At 43.6% G+C, this 26,420-nt stretch overlaps 1 protein-coding gene across 1 annotated transcript in view; it reads left to right on the top strand.

Moving 5' to 3' along the window:
- LOC126092144 (ATP-binding cassette subfamily G member 4) overlaps positions 1–26,420 on the top strand; it is a 218,310-nt gene that overhangs the window by 172,263 nt on the left and 19,627 nt on the right. The window contains exons 6-8 of the mRNA XM_049907611.1: positions 13,035–13,166; positions 19,485–19,600; positions 24,473–24,641. Coding sequence (XP_049763568.1) covers positions 13,035–13,166; positions 19,485–19,600; positions 24,473–24,641 — 417 coding nt within the window. The remainder of the gene's footprint in view (positions 1–13,034; positions 13,167–19,484; positions 19,601–24,472; positions 24,642–26,420) is intronic.

Here is a 26,420-nt window from a genome sequence, read left to right as displayed (position 1 = left end):
CCCCAAAGACCAAGTCCCACATTTCTCGACTTGTCAAGAACTTCGGCTCCTGGTTCGAGACCTGCTTCTCACCGACACGTGGGAGACAGTGCACGGTGACCGTCCCGGTCCGACATACCTTACTAGTCACTCAGCCAGTCGCCTAGACCGCATTTATGTCTCACGAGCTCTAGCACCGGGAGTATTGGACGCCGAACGTTGGCCGCTTGCCTTCTCCGATCATAGCGCTTTCATATGCACACTCACTCTACAACAGCAGCGGATATGGCGCAGCCGAGGACCCTGGAAGCTGAATGTGGCACATCTTCAAGCCCCGGAATGCCGTCAGATTATCGCCAACACATGGCTGGATTGCGAACGTCGTCTTCCTCGATACCCATCGACTCTAGCATGGTGGGTGGACTGTGCAAAACCAGCTTTTCGGCGTGTGCTAACTCAATTCGGAAAAGATACCGCAGCTTGGCATCGTCACACATTGGACTTTTATTACACGATGCTTCGCGAACTCGACAGCCAACCACCATCTCCAAACCGACAAGTGGAAAGCCGCCGAATTAAAGGTAAAATATTGTCTCTTACGAGGAAACGTTTGGAGGGGGTCGTAGTGCGATCGCGACGTCAAGACCGAGTGGAAGGAGAAAACCCGTCTATGCATCACATCGTGCTCGACAGCCGCCGACGCCGACAGCAGCTGATCACGGACCTCGTATTGCCAGGTGGTAGGGTCGTAACGACTCAGGCGGCGGTTACAGAAGCCTTCGCAGATCACTATCGCCGGTTTTACGACGAGGTGAATACAGAGGACGAGGAAGCGGACGATCACGACATACTGCAGCATGTGTCGCACACCCTCGACAATGCAGCAGCGGCGACGCTTTTAGGTGGAATTACACGAGACGACATCGAGGACGCGCTTAACAAGGGAGCACGCAACAAATCTCCCGGGCCAGACGGACTGCCGCTCGAGTTTTATCGTACTTTCCGCCATCTCATGATGCCCCGATGGATCATCATGTACCAAGAACTGATGACCCCTGGTTCCCACGTGCCACCTGCATTCGTGGAAGGTCTCCTTATACCGATACACAAGCCTTCCAGAGGTCGGACGGTCGAGGACTACAGGCCCATTACAATGCTTAACTCGGACTATAAAATCTTCGCCCGATTACTCGCCAGCCGCATAAAGAAGGTTCTGCCCCTGCTCCTCTCAATGGAGCAAACGACACAGGGCGGAGTGACCAACATGCAAACGGCAACCAGTGAATGCAGGGATTAATAGCCATCGCCACATCCTGTCGCCTTCGAGCTGCTCTGATCTCCATTGATTTCGACCACGCCTTCGACAGAGTTCACCACAAGTTCCTTCTGTCCGTAATGGCCCGCATGGGCTTCCCGCCTGACTTTATCGACATCTTTCAGCGCCTTTTCCGTGGAGCTGCATCCCGTGTACTGGTGAATGGACGGATTGCGGGTCCCTTTCCGATCCGACGGTCAGTTCGCCAAGGATGCCCACTCTCCATGATTCTTTACGCGATCGCACTCGAACCACTTGTCGGAGGGTTGAAAAACAGGCTCTCGGGCATTTCATTGAGGGATCATACCTTTCAGTGCCGAATATATGCTGATGACCTTCTATTACTTGTCCGATCTGATGACGAGGTACGCTCGGTGATACAATGGGTCAATCGCTATGGTTTGGCAGCGGGCAGCCGCATGAATGTGGCCAAGTCGGCAGCGATGCCCATTGGGAGAGGTCTACAGGAGGACGCTTTAGCCCCACTCCCACTAGTTAACAAGATCCGGTTCTTGGGCATAACATTTACACAGGATGTGCGCCGCACGGCTGCCATGAACTATGCACGATTACTACAGGCAATACGCACAGAAGTTCGCCGGAACTTACTTCGACGGACGGACCTCCTGCAGCGTGTGGAATACCTCAACCTTCACGTGGCGACTAAGATGATCCACATGGCCCAGGTCCTACCGATATCGACAGCGATGGCACACAGACTGCAAGCAGCGTTTGGATATTACCTTACCGCCGGACACCTACTCAAAGTCCGCTACGAAACACTCACCCTCCCTACGCTTGATGGCGGACTGGGACTTATAAATGTACGAGCGAGGGCTACAGCATTATACTTGTGCACAATGCTGAAATTGTGGACCCACCAAGATGCTTCCCTTACGGGTCGTCTGTTAGAGGAATTGCTGCCGGCGTCTCTTATGCCACCTGTCACGGTTGCACACATTACACCCTCACTCTCGCACCTCTCGGCATTTATTCTTGAGTATAGTTACGTGCACCCAGATCTTCCCAACACTCGCACTCCCAAGGCGAGAGACTTTTACAGACTGCTGCTAAGGTCCACCCCTCGCAATGTGATTGAGAGGAAGAGCCCTACGACCCTATGGCCTGCAGTGTGGAGAGCGGTCCAGAAGTCGTTCCTCCCCACACGGGTACGAGCCGCGTGGTACCAGGTGGTGAACGGGAAGGTTGTAACACGACAAAGGCTGCACGCTATTGGGATGGCGGATTCCCCCCTTTGTCCACATTGCCACCTCGTGGATACTGACGAACACCGTTTAACATGTGGATCGGCGTTAGAGGTATGGCTGCTAGTGCAGAAGATCCTCGCCTGCTACCTACGTATCGCGCCTCGCACAATTGAGCCACGGCTCCTCCTTTGTCCAGAGGATACTTATTTCCCACCTGCGAAGACTCATGCTCTCACATGGTTTAAAGGCATGTCCATATACTACCTCTTTCAAGATGATGAGAAGATGGTGCTTGATTACTGGCAATTTCTCCAGAACAGTCATAGCACACTTGAATGTACACCCCGATACCGACAACTATTTGCGAACTATTTGCGCAGTGTCTTCGATAACCCCCCTCACAGTTGGGGAGTACCGGGCAGAGGATGATCGCCTTCATGGGGCTCCACACGCTGAGAAATGTTGTACCAATTTGGAACATGGAATCTGTATGCAGATGGGCCATGCACATGGAATGGCGTGCGGGATTTGGTTACATTTTTCTTTCTTTATTATCTCTCATCACACTATTGGTTTCAAAATTCTATTTCATAGTTTAGAAGGAACTCTTGTTCTGTTGTTGATATGGATGTCCATTCTAATTTTGTTTGTCGTAACTGAAAGACGCCTTTTTCCATCATTTACAATTTAAAAATAAAAAATAAAAAAAAATAAAAAAAATAAAAAAAAATAAAAAAAATAAAAAAAAACGGCCAAGGTAACTGGCTACGACTTGGAGAACCCGGGTTCGAATCTCCAAGAATCCTAGCGGATGTTGTTCTTTTCGTTTGTATAAAAAAAAAAAAAAAAAAAGATGGATAAAGTGTAAAAAAAAAAAAAAAAAAAAAAAGTTGGTAGAGCACTTGCCCGCGAAAGGCAAAGGTCCTGAGTTCGAGTCTCGGTCGGGCACAAAGTTTTAATCTGCCAAGAAGTTTCATATCAGCGCACACTCCGTTGCAGAGTGAAAATCTCATTCTGAATCAAAATTTCTGACCACGAAGTAGTTAAGTGATAGAATTCCACTACCTTGAAAGGAAAGAAACACATGACAGTCGAAGCAAAGAGAGCACAGGATATTCCTGGCCAAAATACATAGGCCTTAACTTTACGGAAAAGTTTCTGAAATTGTACCAGTGGAGCACAGCATTGCACGGTAGTGAAACATGGATTGTAGGAAATGCGAAACAGAGGAGAATCCAAACATTTGAGATGGGTTGCTACAGAAGAAAGCTGGAAATTACACACCTGGAAATTGAAATAAGAACACCGTGAATTCATCGTCCCAGGAAGGGGAAACTTTATTGACACATTCCTGGGGTCAGATACATCACATGATCACACTGACAGAACCACAGGCACATAGACACAGGCAACAGAGCATGCACAATGTCGGCACTAGTACAGTGTATATCCACCTTTCGCAGCAATGCAGGCTGCTATTCTCCCATGGAGACGATCGTAGAGATGCTGGATGTAGTCCTGTGGAACGGCTTGCCATGCCATTTCCACCTGGCGCCTCAGTTGGACCAGCGTTCGTGCTGGACGTGCAGACCGCGTGAGACGACGCTTCATCCAGTCCCAAACATGCTCCATGGGGGACAGATCCGGTGATCTTGCTGGCCAGGGTAGTTGACTTACACCTTCTAGAGCACGTTGGGTGGCACGGGATACATGCGGACTTGCATTGTCCTGTTGGAACAGCAAGTTCCCTTGCGCGGTCTAGGAATGGTAGAACGATGGGTTCGATGACGGTTTGGATGTACCGTGCACTATTCAGTGTCCCCTCGACGATCACCAGTGGTGTACGGCCAGTGTAGGAGATCGCTCCCCACACCATGAAGCCGGGTGTTGGCCCTGTGTGCCTCGGTCGTATGCAGTCCTGATTGTGGCGCTCACCTGCACGGCGCCAAACACGCATACGACCATCATTGGCACCAAGGCAGAAGCGACTCTCATCGCTGAAGACGACACGTCTCCATTCGTCCCTCCATTCACGCCTGTCGCGACACCACTGGAGGCGGGCTGCACGATGTTGGGGCGTGAGCGGAAGACGGCCTAACGGTGTGCGGGACCGTAGCCCAGCTTCATGGAGACGGTTGCGAATGGTCCTCGCCGATACCCCAGGAGCAACAGTGTCCCTAATTTGCTGGGAAGTGGCGGTGCGGTCCCCTACGGCACTGCATAGCATCCTACGGTCTTGGCGTGCATCCGTGCGTCGCTGCGGTCCGGTCCCAGGTCGACGGGCACGTGCACCTTCCGCCGACCACTGGCGACAACATCGATGTACTGTGGAGACCTCACGCCCCACGCGATGAGCAATTCGGCGGTACGTCCACCCGGCCTCCCGCATGCCCACTATACGCCCTCGCTCAAAGTCCGTCAACTGCACATACGGTTCACGTCCACGCTGTCGCGGCATGCTACCAGTGTTAAAGACTGCGATGGAGCTCCGTATGCCACGGCAAACTGGCTGACACTGACGGCGGCGGTGCACAAATGCTGCGCAGCTAGCGCCATTCGACGGCCAACACCGCGGTTCCTGGTGTGTCCGCTGTGCCGTGCGTGTGATCATTGCTTGTACAGCCCTCTCGCAGTGTCCGGAGCAAGTATGGTGGGTCTGACACACCGGTGTCTATGTGTTCTTTTTTCCATTTCCAGGAGTGTAGGCGGACTGATAAGGTAAGGAATAAGGAGGTTCTCCGCAGAATCGGCGAAGTAAGGAAAATATGGAAAATACTGACAAGAAGAAGGGACAGGATGATAGGACATGTGTTAAGAAAGACGTCGAGAATAATCTCCATGGTACGCACTGGAACTGTAAAGCATAAAAACTATAGTAGAAGGAAGAGATTTTAAAATACCCAACAACATTTGAGGACGCAGGGTGCAAGTCGCTACTCTGAGATGAGGTTAGCGCTGGTAAGACATCCACTGCGGTCCGCAACAAACCAATCAGAAGATTGATTACTCAAAAAAAATAAAATTAAAAAAAGTGTATTTAGAAATTAATCTGTTCCGCTTTGAAGCATGATTCTGTAGTAAATGAAAGTTACTTGGCGTGCCGTAGTAATGTTTAACTTACTTTCTGGAGTCCCCTCGCCTAAGGAGGCGGTGGAAGGCTGAGTCATCGAGCGAAAACGAGCACCTTATGCATCGTACCTTGGAAATGAAGCAGTGTTCCGAAAGAGTGACGGTGCCACCACGTGTACGTATGTGCCGCGAATGACCCAAAACTTCCGTATACGGTTGGCCGTCGAGATAACCTATGCGGATGAAACGCATATTAATAGCGAGACAAACAGATTAATTAGGAATCTGGGAGAATATTCGAGGTCGCTATTTGCTTGGTGTGACGCACGTCCGTGTCCGAACTTTCGTAACGCGTGCTATTTTTCCGGCGCCTCGTGACGTCAGTGATAAGGCGACCGGCGCTCTCCTCGACCTGGCGCCAGTTCTGCTGGACTGACCTCAGGATCTGGCAACGACGAGCGAAACGCCGGCCGGCGGGTCCCACTGAAAAGAGAAGGGTCCCAGGTGTAGGTAGGCGGTCGTGTCAGAATTTGGCCCGCAGGTAGAGGGGTCAAAACAATGCAGTACGCATTTATTTCCTTTTTGGCCAATTTCACTTTTCAGGGTTAAAACACAGCCTGAAAGATAATTTGGAATATTAGGTTTAGAAGGAATATCTTCGAAACCATCATACATAAAAAATGTGTTTCACATAGAAGTTTAAAATGAAATAAATAACGTTCTTGAAAACTGTAAAATAAAATTTTGCAATAATTTGAAATTTTACAATATAGCCCCCCGTTTAATTAAGCTACAAAAATACAAACCTTTGTTACAACACAAATTAAAGAAGCTTTCAAGCCGGCCTCTGTGGCCGAGTGGTTCTCGGCGCTTCATTCCGGAACCGTGCAGCTGCTACGGTCGCAGATTCGAATCATCCCTCGGGCATGGATGTGTGTGATGTCCTTAGGTTAGTTAGGTTTAAGTAGTTCTAAGTTCTAGGGGGCTGATGACCTCAGATGTTAAGTCCCATAGTGCTTAGGCCATTTGAACCATTTTTTGTTGCTTTCACGCCACATCCATCAGTATGTAATAACGTTGCTTTGTGAAATACCATTGTTAGAAAATAAGCAGTAAACAACGTGCTATCGAGTATTTTCAACATACCTAATTAAAATATCTAAACGTTCATAATTATTTTAATTATTTATTTTACTTTTTGTTGTTTAATCTTTTAAAAGTGTTATTTTACGTTTTACGTTGTTTTGTTTCTATTTTTTAGTTCACAGATTCACGTACGTGTATTTTATTACACTACTGGCCATTAAAATTGCTACACCAAGAAGAAATGCAGATGATGAACGGGTATTCATTGGACAAATCTATTATACTAGAACTGACATGTGATTGCATTTTCACGCAATTTGGGTGCATAGATCCTGAGAAATCAGTACCCAGAACAACCACCTCTGGCCGTAATAACGGCCTTGACACGCCTGGGCATTGATTCAAACAGAGCTTGGACGGCGTGTACAGGTACAGCTGCCCATGCAGCTTAAACACGATACCATAGTTCATCAAGAGTAGTGACTGGCGTATTGTGACGAGCCAGTTGCTCGGCCGCCAATGACCAGGCGTTTTCAGTTAGTGAGAGATCTGGAGAACGTGCTGGCCAGGGCAGCAGTCAAACATTTTTTGTATCCAGAAAGGCCCGTACAGGACCTGCAACATGCGGTCGTGCATTATCCTGCTGAAATGTAGGGTTTCGCAGGGATCGAATGAAGGGTAGAGCCACGGGTCGTAACACACCAGAAATGTAACGTACACTGTTCAAAGTGTCATCATTGCGAACAAGAGATGACCGAGCGTGTAACCAATGGCACCCCATATCATCACGCCGGGTGATACGCCAGTATGGCGATGACGAATACACGATTCCAATGTACGTTCACTGCGATGTCGCCAAACACGGATGCCACCATCGTGATGCTGTAAACAGAACCTGGATTCATCCGAAAAAATGACGTTTTCCCATTCGTGCATTCGAGCTGATAGTCCATGCTGCTGCAAACGTCGTAGAACTGTTCTTGCAGATGGTTGTTGTCTTGCAAACGTCCCCATATGTTGACTCAGGGATCTAGACGTGGCTGCACGATCTGTTACAGCCATGCGGATAAGATGCCTGTCATCTCGACTGCTAGTGACACGAGGCCGTTGGGACCCAGCTCGGCGTTCCGTATTACCCTCCTGAACCCACCGATTCCATATTCTGCTAACATTCATTGGATCTCGACCAACGCGAGCAGCAATGTCGCGATACGATAAACCGCCATCGCGATAGGCTACCATCCGATCTCTATCAAATTCAGAAACGTGATGGTACGCATTTCTCCTCCTTACACGAGGCATCACAACCGCGTTTCGCCAGGCAACGCCGGTCAACTGCTTTTTGTGTATGAGAAATCGGTTGGAAACTTTCCTCATGTCAGCACATTGTAGGTGTCGCCAGCGGCGCCAACCTTGTGTGAATGCTCTGAAAAGCTAATCATTTGCATATCACAGCATCTTCTTCCTGTCGGTTAAATTTCGCGTCTGTAGCACGTCGTCTTCGTGATGTAGCAATTTTAATGTTTAATGCCAGTAGTGTAGTTGATAATAATAAGTAACCCATTATTACGATACAAAATCATTACAGTAATTATGATCTGTAAAAGATATGCTTATTCATAAAGTTTTTGACACCATGCACACAATATGAAGGAAATTACTTCACGTACTACAACGAGGGACAATAGACCATAAAACAAAATTCAGCAGTATTTTATAAATGGCAGTTGATCCTCTAAATATACTGATTTTTACCAGGCATATTTCAGTAAACTGAAAACCTTGGCGAAGATAATTTATTGTGTACTAGTGACTGCACCTTGGTTACATTGTTTCTCAAGTGCAGATCTATATTATAATGATTCAGAACTAGATCTGAAAAATCTTCTCACAAAGTTCTTCCCACATCGAAAATCGTATACGTCCAATTGCTCAGCCTGTGTCGTCGAGCTTTGTGATTTCACGAGTTGAGCAAGCCACTTGACCTCAGGTACGACACTCAAAACGGTTTCCTCGGATTGTCCTGCCACCTGCAGAAAATAATGGAGAGTTTGGAACGAGAATTGGAGAATCACTTTTTGAATCCCCATCTGTTCTTGAGACGGCTTCAGAATCTGGTATAGTAACGTCTGACAACGCCAAAAGATAGTTAACAGAAGATTTCCTTGCCCAGTGCGGTAGAAAAATCTGTATTATTTTTAGATTCTTGATGTGGTAAATGTGAAACAACCGTTTCGAGCATTATACCTGAGGACATGGAACTTGTTCATCTGTTGATCACAAAACGCTCGACAGGATAGGTAGAGTCGTGGGACGTATGTTATTTGATGTTGGAAGAACTCTGTAAGACGATTTTTGGGTTAGTTCTACTGAATGATCATGATTTTGATCTCCACATGCGAAACAACATAATCAAACAGCAGGCACCAGTACGTAATTCTCTACGGCAAGGTTTTCCATCGTACTGACATATTCCTGGTAGTGATCAGGATATTCAGACGGTCAGCTGCCATAATTTCAAATCCTGCTGAATTTTGTTTTATATTGTGTTGTCCTTTGTGCGTATTATGTGATGAAATTTCGTTCGTTTTATGTGCATAGTGTAGAAAAGTTGTGTGTTAAGCATTTCTTTATACATTATCATTATTGCAATGATTTTGTATCATAACAATGATTTACTTAAACAAAATAACATGTAACAAAATACATATATGTGAAAAGGTAACCTAAAAACCAAAACAGAAACCCGAATGTAAAACGTAAAATTACAATGTAAAACATTAAAAAAAATTCGGAGAACGAATAATCAGAATAACAATTAACCGTCCGCAGCTCGTGGTCGTGCGGTAGCGTTCTCGCTTCCCACGCCCGGGTTCCCGGGTTCGATTCCCGGCGGGGTCAGGGATTTTCTCTGCCTCGTGATGACTGGGTATTGTGTGAAGTCCTTAGGTTAGTTACGTTTAAGTAGTTCTAAGTTCTAGGGGACTAATGACCATAGATGTTAAGTCCCATAGTGCTCAGAGCCATTTTTGAACAATTAACCTTTGGGTATTTTAATTAGGTATGTTGAAAATACTTCGACAGCACCTGGTGTACAGCTTATTTTTAAAAATGGTATTTCAGAAATCAGATTTATTACGTATAGATGGATGTGGCGTGAAAGCTTCTTAAATTTATAACAAATATTTTCCTTTTTTAGAATTAATTAATGGTAGTGCAGTCTTTTGCAAAAGGGTTGTGATCTATCCCTGACGTTATTCTGTAGAGCAAGATGTGAAGGAAACTAAGGACAAAGCTAGAAACGGAATTAAAGTCAAGGAATAAGTAATAAAAACATTATTGTTTGTCGATGGCATTTTCATCTGTCAGAGACAGCGAAGGATTTGCAAGAGCAGGCGAACAGAATGGATAGCGTCTTGGAAAGAGATTGTAAGATGAAAATCAACGAAACTAAAACGAGGGAAACAGAATTCAATCGAATTAAATCAGGCGATGCTGAGAGGATTTGATTAGGAAATGAAAAATAAAAGTAGTATATGAGTATTGCTGTTTAGGCAGCAAAGTAATTGATGATCCCCGAAGCAGACAGTGGCAAAACTCATGGGACTGGCAGACATATCATTTTTGCTCAGATGATTGATGTGGAAATTTTTCCGATGTGATTATGGCCTCACGACGGGAATTAGATTTTGATAGCTGCATGGAAGTTGGAGCTAGACGCATAGGACATTCGATTTAGGAACTCGTTACAGAATTCAATACTAGGAGACCCACAGTGTCAAGAGTGTGTCGAGAGTACCGGATTTCAGGCATTATCTCTCACCACGGACAATCCAGTGGCCGACGGGCTTCGCTTAGCGACAGAGAGCAGTGGCGTTTACGTGGAGCTGTAAGTGCCACTAGACAAACAGCAGTGCGTGAAATAACCGCAGAAATCAATGTGAGACGTACAACGAACAATCAGGACAGTGCGGCGAAATTTGGCGTTAATGGGCTATGGCAGCAGACGACCGACGCGCGTTCCTTTGCTAACAGCACGACATCTCCTGTAGTGCCTTTCCTGGGCTTGTGACCATATCGGTTGGACCCTAGATGGCTGGAAAACCGTGGCCTGGTCAGACGAATTTCGATTTCAGTTGGTAAGACCTGATGGTAGGATTCGAGTGTGTGGCAAATCCCACGGAATCATGGCTCCAAGCTGTCAACAAGGCACCGTGCGAGCTACCGGTTGCTCCACAAAGATGTGGGCTGTGTTTACATGGAATGGACTGGGTCCTCTGGTCAAATCGAACCTGTCATTGATTGGAAATGGTCACGTTCGACAACCTGAAGACCATTCGTAACCCTTCATGGACTTCATGCTCCCAAACAACGATGGAATTTTTATGAGTGACAACGCACCATGTCACCGGATCACACTTGTTCGCGATTGAATTGAAGAATATTCTGAACGATTCGAGCAAATGATTTGGCTACCCAGGTCGCCAGACATGAATCCCGACGAACATTTATGGAATTAATCGAAAAGTCATTTCGAGCAAAAGATGCTGCACCGGCAACACTTTCGCAATTAGGGACGGCAATAAAATTAGCATGGCTGAATATTTCTGCAAGAGACTTCCAACGACTTGTCGAGTCCATGCTACTGCACAACCACGAACAAAAGGAGGTCCGACAGCATATTAGGAGTTATGCCATGACTTTCGTCACTTCATTGTATCATGGGGCCTGGCAATAGCAAGATAAACGTTTCCGAAAAAATAAATATTCGTTAATATCAAATATAAATTTAAGTGCTAAGTAGTCTTCTCTGACGGTATTGGTATATATTGTAGGCATGTACGAAAGTTAAACGTGGACGATAAGTAGTTAAGAAAGAATCTTCCGAAATGTGGTTTTACAGAATACTGTTGAAATTTTAGGGGTAGATCAGATAACTAACGAGGAGGTACTGAATCGATCCGAGGAAAAAAGATACTTGTGGATTAAAAGAAGGTATCGGTTGATAGGGCCATTGTGAATCATAAAGGGATCGCCAGTTTGGAAATGGAAGAAAGTTTGGCGGTAAAAATTGTAGAGAGAGACCAGCGCTTGAATACCGAGAGCATGTTCAAATAGATGTAGGTAGTAGTACTTATGGAGAGATGAAGACGCTTCCGTCAGGATAGACTAACATGGAGAGCTGCGTCAAACCAGTCTTCGGACTGAAGACTACAAGAACAACAACAACAACGTACCACCATAAAATTTTATACTTAAATTTGGTTAAGTAAAAAAGTGATGGTATGGAATATGCCAATATCTAACGCACAACCTGTTATAATAGTTGCGTTCCCATACTCAACGGAGGGTTTCTTGAGAAGCGTCAATACTGAGTTATAGAAACAAGACTTTTCTGTTGCAGTGAGCCGAACTTAGAGTGAAGAAGAAACACTTCTGGAATATAGTAAACAAAACAGAAACAAATTTTCGTTCTTGAAAAGAGCAGCATGTAACGTCTTTTTCTGATTCACGTGTCAGACGTATCAAACATACTGATGAACTTATTGATGCTGGCTTACGGGCGGGGATACTTCACAATCTCCTAATTACGAAGCAATGACCAGCGAAATGCAGTGCCAAAAAACTCACTGACTTTTGAGATTTGAGTTTCTTATAATGGATTTTTGTACCATCTTAGCTACTGTATGTAGCATGAAACAATTACGTACTCTACATAAGAATGTTTAGATAGTAAAATTATGGTTAAGTATTAAATATTTTAAATATTATTATATTATTGCTTGTGTCCACCTAGAAATTTAGCTTCAAAAAATAAATGGTGCTCGCTGGCTGTATGATATTTTAGAATGCACTCTTAGGTAAAACATTTTTGAGTATCCCTGATATAAAAATATGAGTGGAAGGGCGGAGCATAAACATGATAGAAATCTTTGAGTATTTATGATGCTTTAGTGCAGTTTGGGTGGGTTTGGCTTAAGATAAAATTTGTTTGATCTGCTGTAAACAGACTGTTATTAAATACATTTAGAAATGCTAGACTGACCGGATACAACTATAGATCGTGTACAAACATAGTAATTACAGTGAGTGCGTGATAAAAATATTTTGTTTGTATACAGAAAAAATAAATGTGGTCCTCGTAGTTGTCTCCGAGGAGCGCTAAATGTCACGTGTGCCGTATGCTGTTGTACACCTTTAACAGAGCTTTCCTTAATTTTCGCAAGTAACGTGTCAACAGCGTCGAAAGCTTTCCTAAAAACCAAGAACGATCAATACAGTACCTAAACGATTACGCATAATTATCTTACAGTAAGGTGAATGGCTGGATCACCTGTGCTGCTATGACTATAGGGTTACTGTTGTGTGTGTTGCAGTGATCGAACTGGCGTGCGGTGACTACGGCGAGGACAAAATCGACAGGTTGGTGGAAGGCACCGAGAACGGCCGCACTCTGCAGTGGTTTGCGGAACCCGAGGCCTTGGCCTACCAGAAACCACCGCGCAGGTGTAAGTATACGGACTGAGGTACAACATCGTTCTTCCGTGGCTCTGTTACGCTTCACCGACTAAATTACTGAAATCTTGATAACTTTACCTATTATTTAATGATGAAAACAGTTTTCTGAGGAACTACAGCATAAAGCCTGCCTGTCTCTTACTGTAGATTGTTAGTACTGAAGCAGTTTTATTGAATGATGATGATGAGGTCCCATACTCTGAGTAGCGAAGGGGACGATGCAGGAGACCCGCACCGCCATACTGGGCAAGGTCCTAGCGGAGGTGGTTTGCCATTGCCTTCCTCCGACCGTAATGGGGATGAATGATGATGATGAAGACGACACAACAACACCCAGTCATCTCGAGGCAGGAAAATTCCCTGACCCCGCCGGGAATCGAACCCGGGACCCCGTGCGCGGGAAGCGAGACCGCTATTGCAAGACCACGAGCTGCGGGCGATTTATTGAATGAACCTTTATGAATAACAGCTATTCTGAGGTAAAACAGTTCGCTCTGCCCCTTGGGGCAACGAATAGAAAGAGCAAAAATAAAAAAGTGACAAATAGATGATTGCACATACACACACATGTATATAAAAATGCATGCACGTAACTTAAATTTTTTCTGACAATCAAAACAATTGACTGCCCTGAAATAAATAAAAATAGTCCCAATCCCCGAGGCAGATTATGGATTTCTTGGAGGCTTTCTTGGTCTTAAGACGAATACCGGCCTGGGAGTCCCCTTCCAAAGATTCTTAAATGAGATTTTCGCTTCTTGTACTTACCCCGCCCCCTATGGCTGTATCATTCGCAAACTCGGGAAGAAAAACTGTCTATAAACGTTGTTAGATGTGTTTGGTAGTAATATGTTACTTGACTCTCATTGGAAAGCTTTTTTTTCTTTTTTTCTGAGTCGTCTGTCTTCTGAGTTGTCTGATGCGACCCGCCACGAATTCCTCATTTCCTCTCCTGTGGCAACCTCTTCACCTCAGAGTAGCACTTGCAGTCTATGTCCTCGATTATTTACTGAGTGTATTCCAGTCTCTGTCTTCCTCTACAGCTTTTATCCTCTAAATCTCTCTCTAGTACATGGAAGTTATTCCCTGATGGCCGGCCGCGGTGGCCGAGCGGTTCTAGGCGCTTCAGTCCGGAACCGCGCGACTGCTACGGTCGCAGGTTCGAATTCCACCTCGGGCATCGATGTGTGTGATGTCCTTAGTTAGGTTTAAGTAGTTCTAAATTCTAGGGGACTGATGACCTCAGATGTTAAGCCCCATAGTGCTCAGATCCATTTGAACCATTCCCTGATGTCCTAACAGATGTCGTACCGTCCTGTTCCTTCTTCTTGTCAATGTTTTCCAAATATCCCTTTCCCTGTCGATTCTTCAGATAACCTCCTCATTCCATACCTTACCAGTCCACCTAATTTTCAACAATCATCTATAGCATCACATCTCAAATGATTCGATTCTCTTCAGTTTCGGTTTTCCCACTGTCCCCGTTTCACTACCATACACAGTGCTTTGTTCCAAATGTACATTCTCAGAAATGTCTTCCTCAAATTAAGGCCTACGTTTGGTGCTAGTAGATTCCTCTTGGTCAGGACCGCCCTTTTTGCCAGTGCTACCCTGTTTTTTATGTCCTCCTTACTCCGCCCGTCATGGGTTATTTTTCTAAGTAGCAGAATTCCTTAACTTCATCTACTTTAGTCTTTATTTCATTATCAAACACAACGTCAGAACTGCCCGTCTGGAGCCTTTACCTTTCCTAAACACAAACTGATCGTCATCTAACAAAGCCTCAATTTTCTTTTCCATCCTCTCGTATATTATTCTTGTCAGAAAATTGGATGCATCAGCTGTTGGTGCGATAATTCTCGCACGTGTCCACTGTTGCGTGAATGACGTTTCTCCGGAAGTCATATGGTGTCTCATACATTCTATACATCAACATGAATAATCGTTTTGTTGCCACCTTCCCCCAATGAGTTTAGAAATTTTGGTGGAACGTTACCCATCCCTTCTGCCTTATTTGATCTCAAGTCTTCCAAAGCTCTTGGAATATACATTCTCGAAATTTTATCAGTAGACGTCACCTTGATGCACGACGCCTCTCTTTTAATGTCTGCTGCTGGAATTTGATAAGCGTCTCCTTTGACACTCCTGCACTTATCAGACAAACATGTGACGAAACGTGATACTCTTCTTTGGATCGTTTCATTTTTCTCCATAAGTCCTACGTGGTATGAGTCAAAGACTGACGAGCAGTACTCAAGGACCGGTTGAACGAGGATTTGGTAAGCTGTCTCTACGATGGGTGAATTACCTCTCTGTTATTCCAATGTGTCCCTTCATGGAACCTGCTTCAGCTACATCTAGCCGGCGGGTGTGGCCGAGCGGTTCTAGGCGCTTCAGTCTGGAACAACATGGCTCCTACGGTCGCAGGTTCGAATCCTGCCTCGGGCATGGATGTGTGTGATGTCCTTAGGTTAGTTAGGTTTAAGTAGTTCTAAGTTCTAGGGGACTGACGGCCTCAGCTCTTAAGTCCCATAGTGCTCAGAGCCATTTGAACTACATCTAGTTTTACGTACCCATTGCACTTTCAGACGCATGTTGGTTGTTTAACTGTTGTTACAGTTTCTGGCCTTTAATTATTGATCCTTCAATCGCAAAATAACGGGTCTTTCCGCTTACTCGCGTATAATAAATTACATTTATTGATCTTGAGTATCAGCTGATTATACCTGCACCAATTGTCGATCCTCGGAACTTCACCCTCCATTTCACTATAGTTTCTTGTGTCTCAACGTCTCTATAAGCAACAACACTGTTCGAAAAAAGCCTCACAGAGCGTCAGACGTTATCCACCAGATCACTGATTGCTATCTTGAACTATAAAGACACTGTAACACTCCCTCGCTGGTCGCCCGAAGTCATTTTTACATCCGATGACTTTGCCCCGTTAAGAACGACGTGTTCTCTCCTATCAAGTCCGGAATGCAGACAAAAAGCTGGTCAGATATATCGCAAGCTCATATATTGTTCTCAGTGCGAGAGTGCTGATCTCTACCGAAAGCCTTCCGAAAGAGAAATATTACATTATCAACCTGACGGCTGTAGCCTGCACTTCTCCGGATGCCATTGGTGTCACACGTCACAAACAGACTGAAAGCTTTAATTTGCTACAGGTTCCTCACCGTATAGTCCAAACTCGACTTAAGCTTCTCCATCGTGTTCGCAGGAAGACTGTACAAGAGAATTTGACTTAACCATTGCTTCCTGTCGGTTATTTCAAATGCATTGCTCACTAACGACCCACCCCGGCATCGCCCGGCTATCACTAGGTAGCTAAATCTGGATGACTAATTTGGAATAGAGGCAATAAATTTAAACACACAAACCCTCCTAGTGAACCAGTCAGTCTGTTACTGAAAATCGTACCAAAATCCCTACAGTAGTTCGTGAAATTAGACTTCACATATACAGAGAAAAACTTGGTGGGGCACTTTTAATTATATATCTTCTGATATGTAGAATATATACTGTTATTTGATACAAATTCGATCTGTGTGGGTGTGTGACCAAAGCTTCAAATTGAACGCTTGGCTTTTCCAGAAAATTCTATTGTGAACTGGTTATCCTTGGACATCTCACATAGCAACTCAGACGTACCAATTCCAGTTACTTTCTCCTTATACGGAACACTTACTCTCCGTGAAACGACGGTCTCTAGATTGGAACTCCAAACAGACTTTAGAGCTTGCACTTTTACTAAGTGAAAGCCAGGGAGTTCTATCCTAGAGTTTAAAATGTTAACTTGATATTAATGGATCAATTCGTCATTGCTTTGTAGAACACGCTTATATTTAAGAATGGAAAAAAATTGTGAAAGTTGCACTCTCCTGATATTTCTTATGAAGTCAGCATCTAATACCAAGGCCGTCAAAGACGATAGCATGCTTGTAAACAACTTGAGAGAACAGATTATGTAATAGGTACGAAAACACTTCTAAAATTGTTTACTTCGCTACATTGGTCATCCAATTTTTAGCTGTTTCCTGCCGTCTGTGACAATGTGACATCGAAAACCATTTTATTGGTATCCAAGATTTCGCAGTTTAGTTTGTAGCCTCTATTCCTTCCAAGTTATGCACCTGATTGATATCGTGTCTGTCCTCCAAAACGATAGTACGCAGATAAGTACCTGAAGCTGATAGCAAACAGGTAAACAAATTTTTAACAGTTTTCAGGCGCAGACGCACGTGATTTTAATAAGAAACTATCGGTTTTGGCCGATATCAGCCGCTTGCAGATTATAAGACGTATGCAGCACTTCACTCCATAGTGTTGTTTTTTCAGTGACCTGAAGCCGGTATCGGTGAAACGAGTGATTTCTTATTGAAAGCGTTTGTGATTGACGTCTACAGCACAGCCTAAATTGCAGCCTTTCCTCTTTCTTTCTATTTTTAGGGTTCCATACCTCAATCGGAATTCTTATTGGATCTCTTTCCTGGGTTAAAACAATAGCCTGGAACGCAATAGTATCTTATTAATGACCTATTTCGACTTCATGTAGAAGTCATCTTCAGAAAATGAGCACCATCTGGTTGCTGCTGGTGGCTCGTCGGATGCTCATGCGGCAACACAATTCTTTTAACCCAGTTGCATCACCAGATCGCTGTTATTCCTGTGGCCCATATTGTCCAAATTTATGAACTTTGTTGTCCGTCTGTCTGTCTGTCCAATTGTTAAGACCCCTTTTTCTCAGGGACGTGTAAAAGTAGCGAGTTTTTTCGCACTACGCCCAGATATCTCAACGACGAGAACTGATCTCTGGCCACTAAAATTGGTAGCTTTCTTCAGTATTTACTATTTTGTGTGCGCTAATTGCAGCCATATAATATTTCAGAAACAGCAAATGTTTCATTTGGTCTTTTACTCTATTTATTTATTTCATGCTCACTGTTTGGGCGTATATCCCATTTTCATGTGTCAACTCTCTATCAAATGTCTCTGTGTATATTCTTTGTTGTGAAGAGGGCCAGTTTGGTGGTCTTGTGGTAAAGTGCACTCGAATCCCGTTCGGACGATGATATATCTGAGTATGTCTTTAACCTAGCTTTCGCCTCTCAGTTATGCGAATTTTCACCAGAAACAACACATTATTCGGATCCCACGTTTAACTATGGGTCCCTTTCCTCGGTAGGACTACCGCGGTGGGTTACACTCACAAAAATTAGAAAATATCCTTCTGTGTGTTGTAAATGTTTTTAATTTGCTTAATTTCTTTACCTGCTGCTACAGGGTATACCTTTCTTGTCGAGATTGTAAAATGAATGAGGTACCTACTGCCTTCGTTCAGTTCATTTGAAAACCTCATTGGCTGATATTTTAAAACACTTTTTGAGTAAATCTTAAAATCTTCTAAAAACTTTTGGTAGCTGCGTTAGCTGTTAGCAAATCCTTTATTACAGTATCATACACAACCGGTTTCGCAGTGATTTTATCGCACCCTCTGGTGTACAACCAATTTAACAATGTTTCGTTAAGAATACACGGTCTCCCAACGTTCGGATGGCGTTCGAATTGCCAGAACCGCCTAAATTGCATGGTTGTAAAATTAAACATCAAAAATGTTTCATTAACACTACGTCACCTGGACTATTTGGTGGCCTTGCCTTCCTACTTCAGGCATAGTCACGACTCGACCATGTGGCTTTCGCGAGCATTTGTTGGTTTTTCATATCTGGTCCATACCCACGGCTCCCAGTGCACATGTGCATTGCCTGCACCTGCTACCCACTACAATTTTTTATGTTTCATCCTGTAACCATCCAATTTAGGCGGCTCTGGTAATTCGAATGCCATCCAAAGGTTGGTAGACCGTGTATTTTTAACGAATCGTTGTTAAATTAGTTATATGTATACACCTGATGTTGCGATAAAATCATCGTGAAATCGGCTGTGTATGATCCAGCAATAAGGCAACTACTAACAGCTAATGCAGCTACCAAAATATTTTTAGAATATTTTAATAATTCTTTTAATTAAATATTGCTACTGTATACGTGAGCTACGGATGCTCAAACCGTAAAATCATATGCCTTGCGCAACTAAACAGGCTTTGTATAACTCACTGTCCGATTTTCAAGAAAGAAGTAAACACAATTTTCCATTTTCTTCTGCATTATCTTCGGATAACATTCTGATAATTAAACTCTCCTCACCAGGCGTTTATCTTTATTTTTAAACATCTTTAAGTAATAAGATAGAAAGCAAAACAGTGATACATTGATTCTCAAAATGTTGCTCTTTGATTTCCACAGCGAGATCGAAATCTCTCGGCTTCCAGAAGGTCTCCCGAAATCTCCAGGAGACTTCGCAGTTGAATCAACTGAAGGTGCTGCTACGACGAGGTTTTATCAAGGTGAAACGAGATCAGGTAAGTGTTCTCAGCTTCGGTAAACGCAGAGTACTACAATTTTAATATAATACTCTGGTTAGGCGTTCACTTCATAGCTCTTCAAAACATTTTGCCCATTTACGCAATTTACGTTTGTGGTCGTGACATTCTCCCTGGAAGACTCGTTGATGTAGTGAGACTTATAGCTCATGAGCAGCAGAAATTAGCGCGAGATGGTTGGATCCTGTAGCCCATATCTTGATTGTTGTTTAACTGTATTATAACCAACAGCACTAAGTTACTGAAATAAACTTAACAGCTGAGAGTTACTTTAAACATTATTTTTTTATTACAGTCTTTACAGTGAAACCAATTGCAGGTACCGTTTAGTCATGGTTTACCTTTACTCTCGTAAGACCATTGTGAGAATACAAAACGTCACACCAGTAATATTAGCCGGGGACGTTTGATATTATTGCTCTAAAGCGAGTGAAATTTCTGCAACAACAGTTTAAATACTATTGATTTAAGCTTTTTAACTTGCAACTCAGATATCTCCCTTCACTTACTGCAGTTTGGCAGAAACTACTACTCTTGGTACAACCAACTATTCGACGAACAGTTGAAATGTAGGATTTTTAATAAAAATTTCCGAATTCTGAAATTACAAGTACGCATTTTACCTCCTTCTGTGTCCACCAACCAAGTGTCACACTCTATGTGCACGTACTCGCCTTCGTCCAAAGTCAACAGTGTTTCCCGTTTCATCACACTCTTACTCAAAGATCTTATATTTCCTCCTGGCACATAAAATACACTCAATTTTTTCAGTTTCAACGTGGAAGACACGGTACTATTGCAGTACGAGGTGCTCTTCAACAATTGTCTTGTGTCACCCAATGAGAGGTTATTCTTACTAACTACAGCCACAGAAACATGTATTCCCTGAGATAATTTATTGTTAATAACTCATAAATTTTCAAAAGAATTCATTTATGTCGATGACAGACCTGTGAGGACTAGGTCAAAAAATTTTGGCCAGGAAACGAAATATTGCATTATCTGGGTCAATAATGCACTCATTTTTTCAACTGGTCACCTTTTGGGCAAATAACCTGTGTCCATTTTCCGATGGATAGATTCTATCCCTGACGTACCACTCAGAAAGTTTTGCAAAATATAAATAATGTGGCTAGCAGTAGTTCTTTATTAGACTCAAAACGTTTTGCTGCCACAAATTTCTTTATATTTGAGAAGACATGGTAATTAAATCATGCAAAATCTAGGAAAGAGATTGCGTGGTCCAAAATTCCTTTAGATCCTTGAATTGTTCCACTACCTAAGCATTTGTAGCCAAATGCGCTGGCCCAATCTTTTTTCTTATTTGCGTTCCAGTTAAACCGTTAGGAGCCTTGTAACTTCCTCACGTGAACGAAGACGTGGATATTACTTGGCACCAAGAATGGACTTAAGGGTGGATGTTGACAAGCGTCTCATTTCATTGAACCAATGATTACTGTATTTGCTGGGCAGATTTTGAATTTCCCGTCACCGCAGCTTTGGAACCCCATGAGCGGACAAATTGTATCACCCAGACCGTTTCTTCACAATGTCATGCAAAATACTCAGATCGCAAAATTTTACGACATTTGGTATGTCTTATACCCACGACTCCATTATGAAGAACGTCTTCACTCGATACATTCTGTCCTTACACAGCATAAATTTCAGTATGAATGTCCTATACCTTTGACATTTTTTGCCCAACAAATCCGTATTATGGAAGCGTCCACATTTGGATGGACTTTCAATCTGAGCGGCTTTTATAGGCGAACTGGAATCAGTGTGGCCTTCCTCGCTATCTTAGCTCTAAGGTTTCCCACTGCGTAGGTCAGTGTGTTAATTGTCCTCTTCCCTCTGCTACATGAAAACGAAAGTTACTTCCGGTTAGCCCTCGTATTGTGCCCGACTCTTGTATATCGAGTATAATCGGTGTGATTGTATCGTTTAACGATAAAGTCCACTTCAGTCTAATTCTGACGTTAACTGTTTAATGACTAAATCTGTTCCGAGAGATTACTCATTTTGAGTAGCTCATAAACAAAACAAGCCTGCATTTTTAAAGTTTTCTCGGGTGATTCCTCTAAAATAATAAATTTGTAATGCTGATCCTGAAAATTACTTTCATTTTGTTCTATCAAGTCGAGATTTTTCACAAAATATGATCTCATAATAAAGCACAATTGTAAACAAAATTTCAATGAAGATCATATTTTGTAATTACCGTTTAACATTTTTGGCATACATTACATATGTTACAAAAGTCTATGCGAGATTATGAGTACTCTTATGCATTTAATTTTCAGACTTCCTCTCTCTTGATTTCCTCGCAGGACCGTCATCTCTACTGTCCCTCTTTTACATTCAGCAATAATCGGCCACCACGCTTTCATATCGTCTGCGTTGATGCCTGTTTTACAGCTCCTTAATGACCTAGTGGAAAAAAATCTGCTTGCTCCATAACGTCCCAGATTTTCAGATAAGTAGTTAATATCAGAGTGTAGGACGCGCACTTTTATACTCACTTTACAACAAAATATCTTGAAATTTTCTTATTCGATTTGAATCACGTTATTGTAACTTGAATCGTTTTTATTCCGTAGAGGGTTTCCAGTAGGTGTCCCAAAGATCGTCAATGCATTTTGTTCTCTAAGATTCATTGTATTCTCGAATTAGTGAACACTCAAAAATTTCTTAGTCTGAGGACCAAACAAACTACAACTTTCACGATTTCCTGGCTGATATCATAGAAAGGTACTTGTACAGCATCCATCTTGTAAAACATCATTAACCTCAGTTTGGTATGTGATAATGGAACCAAAATCTTTTTTTCAGGCGTTAAATGAGTCCAGTGGGGCTAAACATTTACATTCCAGTGCCGTTCCTTTCCCCGGTTGCCCCACTCACATAAAAAGCAGGGCATTTCTTGAGTCATCGCTATCCTTGTCTCGTCACTGGTTTGATGAGTCCCGCCACAAACGCTCTTCTATGCAAAACTATTCAAGTCACTGTCAGAGTAGCACTTGCAACCTCAATCCTCAGTTGTTTGCTGTATATATTCCAATCTCTGTCATCCTCTGCAGCTTTTATCCTCTACAGCTCCCTACAGTACCGTGGAAGTCATTCCCTAATTTTCAACAGATGTCGTACCATCCTGTCCCTTCTTCTTGCCAGTGTTTTCCATTTGTTCCTTTCTTCTACGATTCTCCTAAGAACGTCTTCATTCCTTATCTTATAGTCCACCTAATTTTTAACTTTCGTTCGTAGCACTATATCTCAAATACTTCGATTTTCTTCAGTTCGGTTTTACCGCAGTTCATATGTCAGTACCATAGAATTCTGAGCTCGAAACGTACATTCTCAGAAGTTTCTTCCTCATATTAAGGCTATGTTTGCTGCTAGTAGTCTTCTTTTGGCCAGGAATGCCTTTTTTACCAGTGCTAGTCTCTTTTTTAAGTCCTCCATGGTCCGTACGCCATGGGTTACTTTGCTGCCTACTTAGCACAATTCGTTAACTTCATCTACTTCCTGATCAGCAATTGTGATGTTAAGTTTATCGTTGTTCTCATTTCTGCAACTTCTCATTATTTTCGTCTTTCTTAGATTCACTCTGAGAGTATATTTTGTACGCATTAGGCTCTTCATTTCCATTCAGTAGATCCCGTAATTCTTCTTCACTGTCACTGAAGATAGCAATGTCATCAGCGTACATAATCATTGGTATCCTTTCACCTTAAATCTTTGTTTTATTTCCTTCATTGCTTATTCTATGTGGAGACTGAACACTAAAGGGAAAGACTACATCCCTGTCTTCCAACCTCTTTAATGCGAGAGCTTCGTTCTTGGTCTTCCACTCTTATTGTCCCCTCTTGGCTCCTGCATATGTTGCACATAACCTGTGTTTCCCTACAGCATGAGCCTATTTTTCTCAGATTTCGGACATCTTGCACCACTGTACATTGCTGAACGCTTTCTCCAGGTCAGCAAATGGTATTCTGATGTTATGATTTTTCTGTAGTCTTGCTTGCATTATCAAACGAAGCGTCAGAACTGCCTCTCCGGTTCCTTCACTTTTCCTGAAGCCAAACTGATCGTCATGTAACAGAACCCCAGTTTTATTTTTCATTCTTCTGTGTATCGTTCTTTTTTTGCAGCTTGAATGTATGAGCTGGTAAGCTGATTGTGCGATAATTCTCCCACTTGTCGGCTCTTGCAGGCTTCAGAACTGCGTGGATGATGTTTTTCCGAAAGTCAGATAGTATACTGGAAACTCATACATTCCACACACAAACGTGGATAGTCGTTTTGATCCCACTGCCACTGATTTTAGAAATCTTTCTGCATTATTTGATCTGAAGTCTTCAAAAACTCTTTTAAATTGATTACGAGTTATCAAAAGTTACTGATAAATCGATAACAGTTTAGCTCTTAAAGAATCGACGTAAGCATTTAAATGAACGAGACATTACTCTTCAAGAGCAATATGTTCACTGATGCCCCCTGCCAGTAACTGGCTGATATGAACATTACTGCATCGTTGAGGTCACTTTGTAGGGGGAAAACAACTCTAGAATGTCCACCTCCTTAGCTGAGTGGTCAGCGAGTTTAACTGCGACGCAGTGGGCCCGGGATAGATTCCCGACCGTGTCGGAGATTTTCTCCGGTAGGGTACTGAGTGATGTGTTGCCCTCACCATTATTTCATCATCGACACGCAAGTCGCCCAATGTGGAATCAACTGAACAGACCTACAACTTCTTCAGGTAGGGACTCCCGGCCATCAATGCCATACGATCATTTCGTTCAGCTCTGGGAACGCTGGGTCTGTACCAGTGCTGGTTGTTGGTTTCAGACGCTGACGCACATGCGGCTGCTGGTGAACATCCTGACCGGCATCATGCTGGGCGTGCTGTTCATCGAGGCCGGCGACGACGGCGCGCGCGTCCTGGACAACTACAACCTGCTGTTCGGCATCCTCATGCACCACATGATGACCACCATGATGCTCACCATCCTCACCTGTGAGTAACGCCTTCTGTACTCAAATTTTTTAACTACTTATAGGAATGCAGCAAAGCGACATTTTCTATTAACTCCGATATTTCGACATGCGACACACACCGCCATTTTCAAGGCACAAATGAAATAAGAGAGCCCTGATCAGGAAAATTGAAAACTTTGGCATGTGGGCTACCCTAACCAAGAACCACAATACGACATAAGCAGAATGACAACAAAAACACCGTAAATGACTAGTGCCACCACACAGTCAAAAATGACCGATGTTAGAAGTTATCCATACCAAAAATTAATAACCAATGGGGGAGCTAGTGGCACTAGTTCTCTCCGTCTCGTGTATGCCCTGGGAGTGAGCAGGATTCAAGCAGAATTTAAGCGAAACACTCCACCTATATTTGAAGTGTCAGTTGCTAATCTGATTTCAATTGCTTCCTTAATAACTCTTGGAAAGAGGGACAAACGAAGGAAACACACACTGAGGCGACAAAAAGTAATGAGATACCTCCTACGAGGTGCATTCAAGTTCTAAGGCCTCCGATTTTTTTTCTAATTAACTACTCACCCGAAATCGATGAAACTGGCGTTACTTCTCGACGTAATCGCCCTGCAGACGTACACATTTTTCACAACGCTGACGCCATGATCCCATGGCAGCGGCGAAGGCTTCTTTAGGAGTCTGTTTTGACCACTGGAAAATCGCTGGGGCAATAGCAGCACAGCTGGTGAATGTGCGGCCACGGAGAGTGTCTTTCATTGTTGGAAAAAGCCGAAAGTCACTAGGAGCCAGGTCAGGTGAGTAGGGAGTATGAGGAATCACTTCAAAGTTGCTATCACGAAGAAACTGTTGCGTAACGTTAGCTCGATTTGCGGGTGCGTTGTCTCGGTGAAACAGCACACGCGCAGCCCTTCCCGGACGTTTTTGTTGCAGTGCAGGAAGGAATTTGTTCTTCAAAACATTTTCGTAGGATGCACCTGTTACCGTAGTGCCCTTTGGAACGCAATGGGTAAGGATTACGCCCTCGCTGTCCCAGAACATGGACACCATCATTTTTTCAGCACTGCCGGTTACCCGAAATTTTTTTGGTGGCGGTGAATCTGTGTGCTTCCATTGAGCTGACTGGTGCTTTGTTTCTGGATTGAAAAATGGCATCCACGTCTCATCCATTGTCACAACCGACGAAAAGATAGTCCCATTCGTGCTGTCGTTGCGCGTCAACATTGCTTGGCAACATGTCACACGGGCAGCCGTGTGGTCGTCCGTCAGCATTCGTAGCACCCACCTGGATGACACTTTTCGCATTTTCAGGTCGTCATGCAGGATTATGTGCACAGAACCCACAGAAATGCCAACTCTGGAGGCGATCTGTTCAACAGTCATTCGGCGATCCCCCAAAACAATTCTCTCCACTTTCTCGATCGTCTCGTCAGACCGGCTTGTGTGAGCCCGAGGTTGTTTCGGTTTGTTGTCACACGATGTTCTGCCTTCATTAAACTGTCGCACCCACGAACGCACTTTCGACACATCCACAACTCCATCACCACATGTCTCCTTCAACTGTCGATGAATTTCAATTGGTTTCACACCACACAAATTCAGAAAACGAATGATTGCACGCTGCTCAAGTAAGGAAAACGTCGCCATTTTAAGTATTTAAAACAGTTCTCATTCTCGCCGCTGGCGGTAAAATTCCATCTGCCATACGGTGCTGCCATCTCTGGGACGTATTGACAATGAACGCGGCCTCATTTTAAAACAATGCGCATGTTTCTATCTCTTTCCA

This window comes from Schistocerca cancellata, chromosome 7 (assembly GCF_023864275.1).
Source record: "Schistocerca cancellata isolate TAMUIC-IGC-003103 chromosome 7, iqSchCanc2.1, whole genome shotgun sequence".
Classification (NCBI taxonomy): domain Eukaryota; kingdom Metazoa; phylum Arthropoda; class Insecta; order Orthoptera; family Acrididae; genus Schistocerca; species Schistocerca cancellata.
The sequence above is the reverse complement of the archived record's forward strand: the minus strand, read 5'-3'. Positions and strand labels throughout refer to the sequence as shown.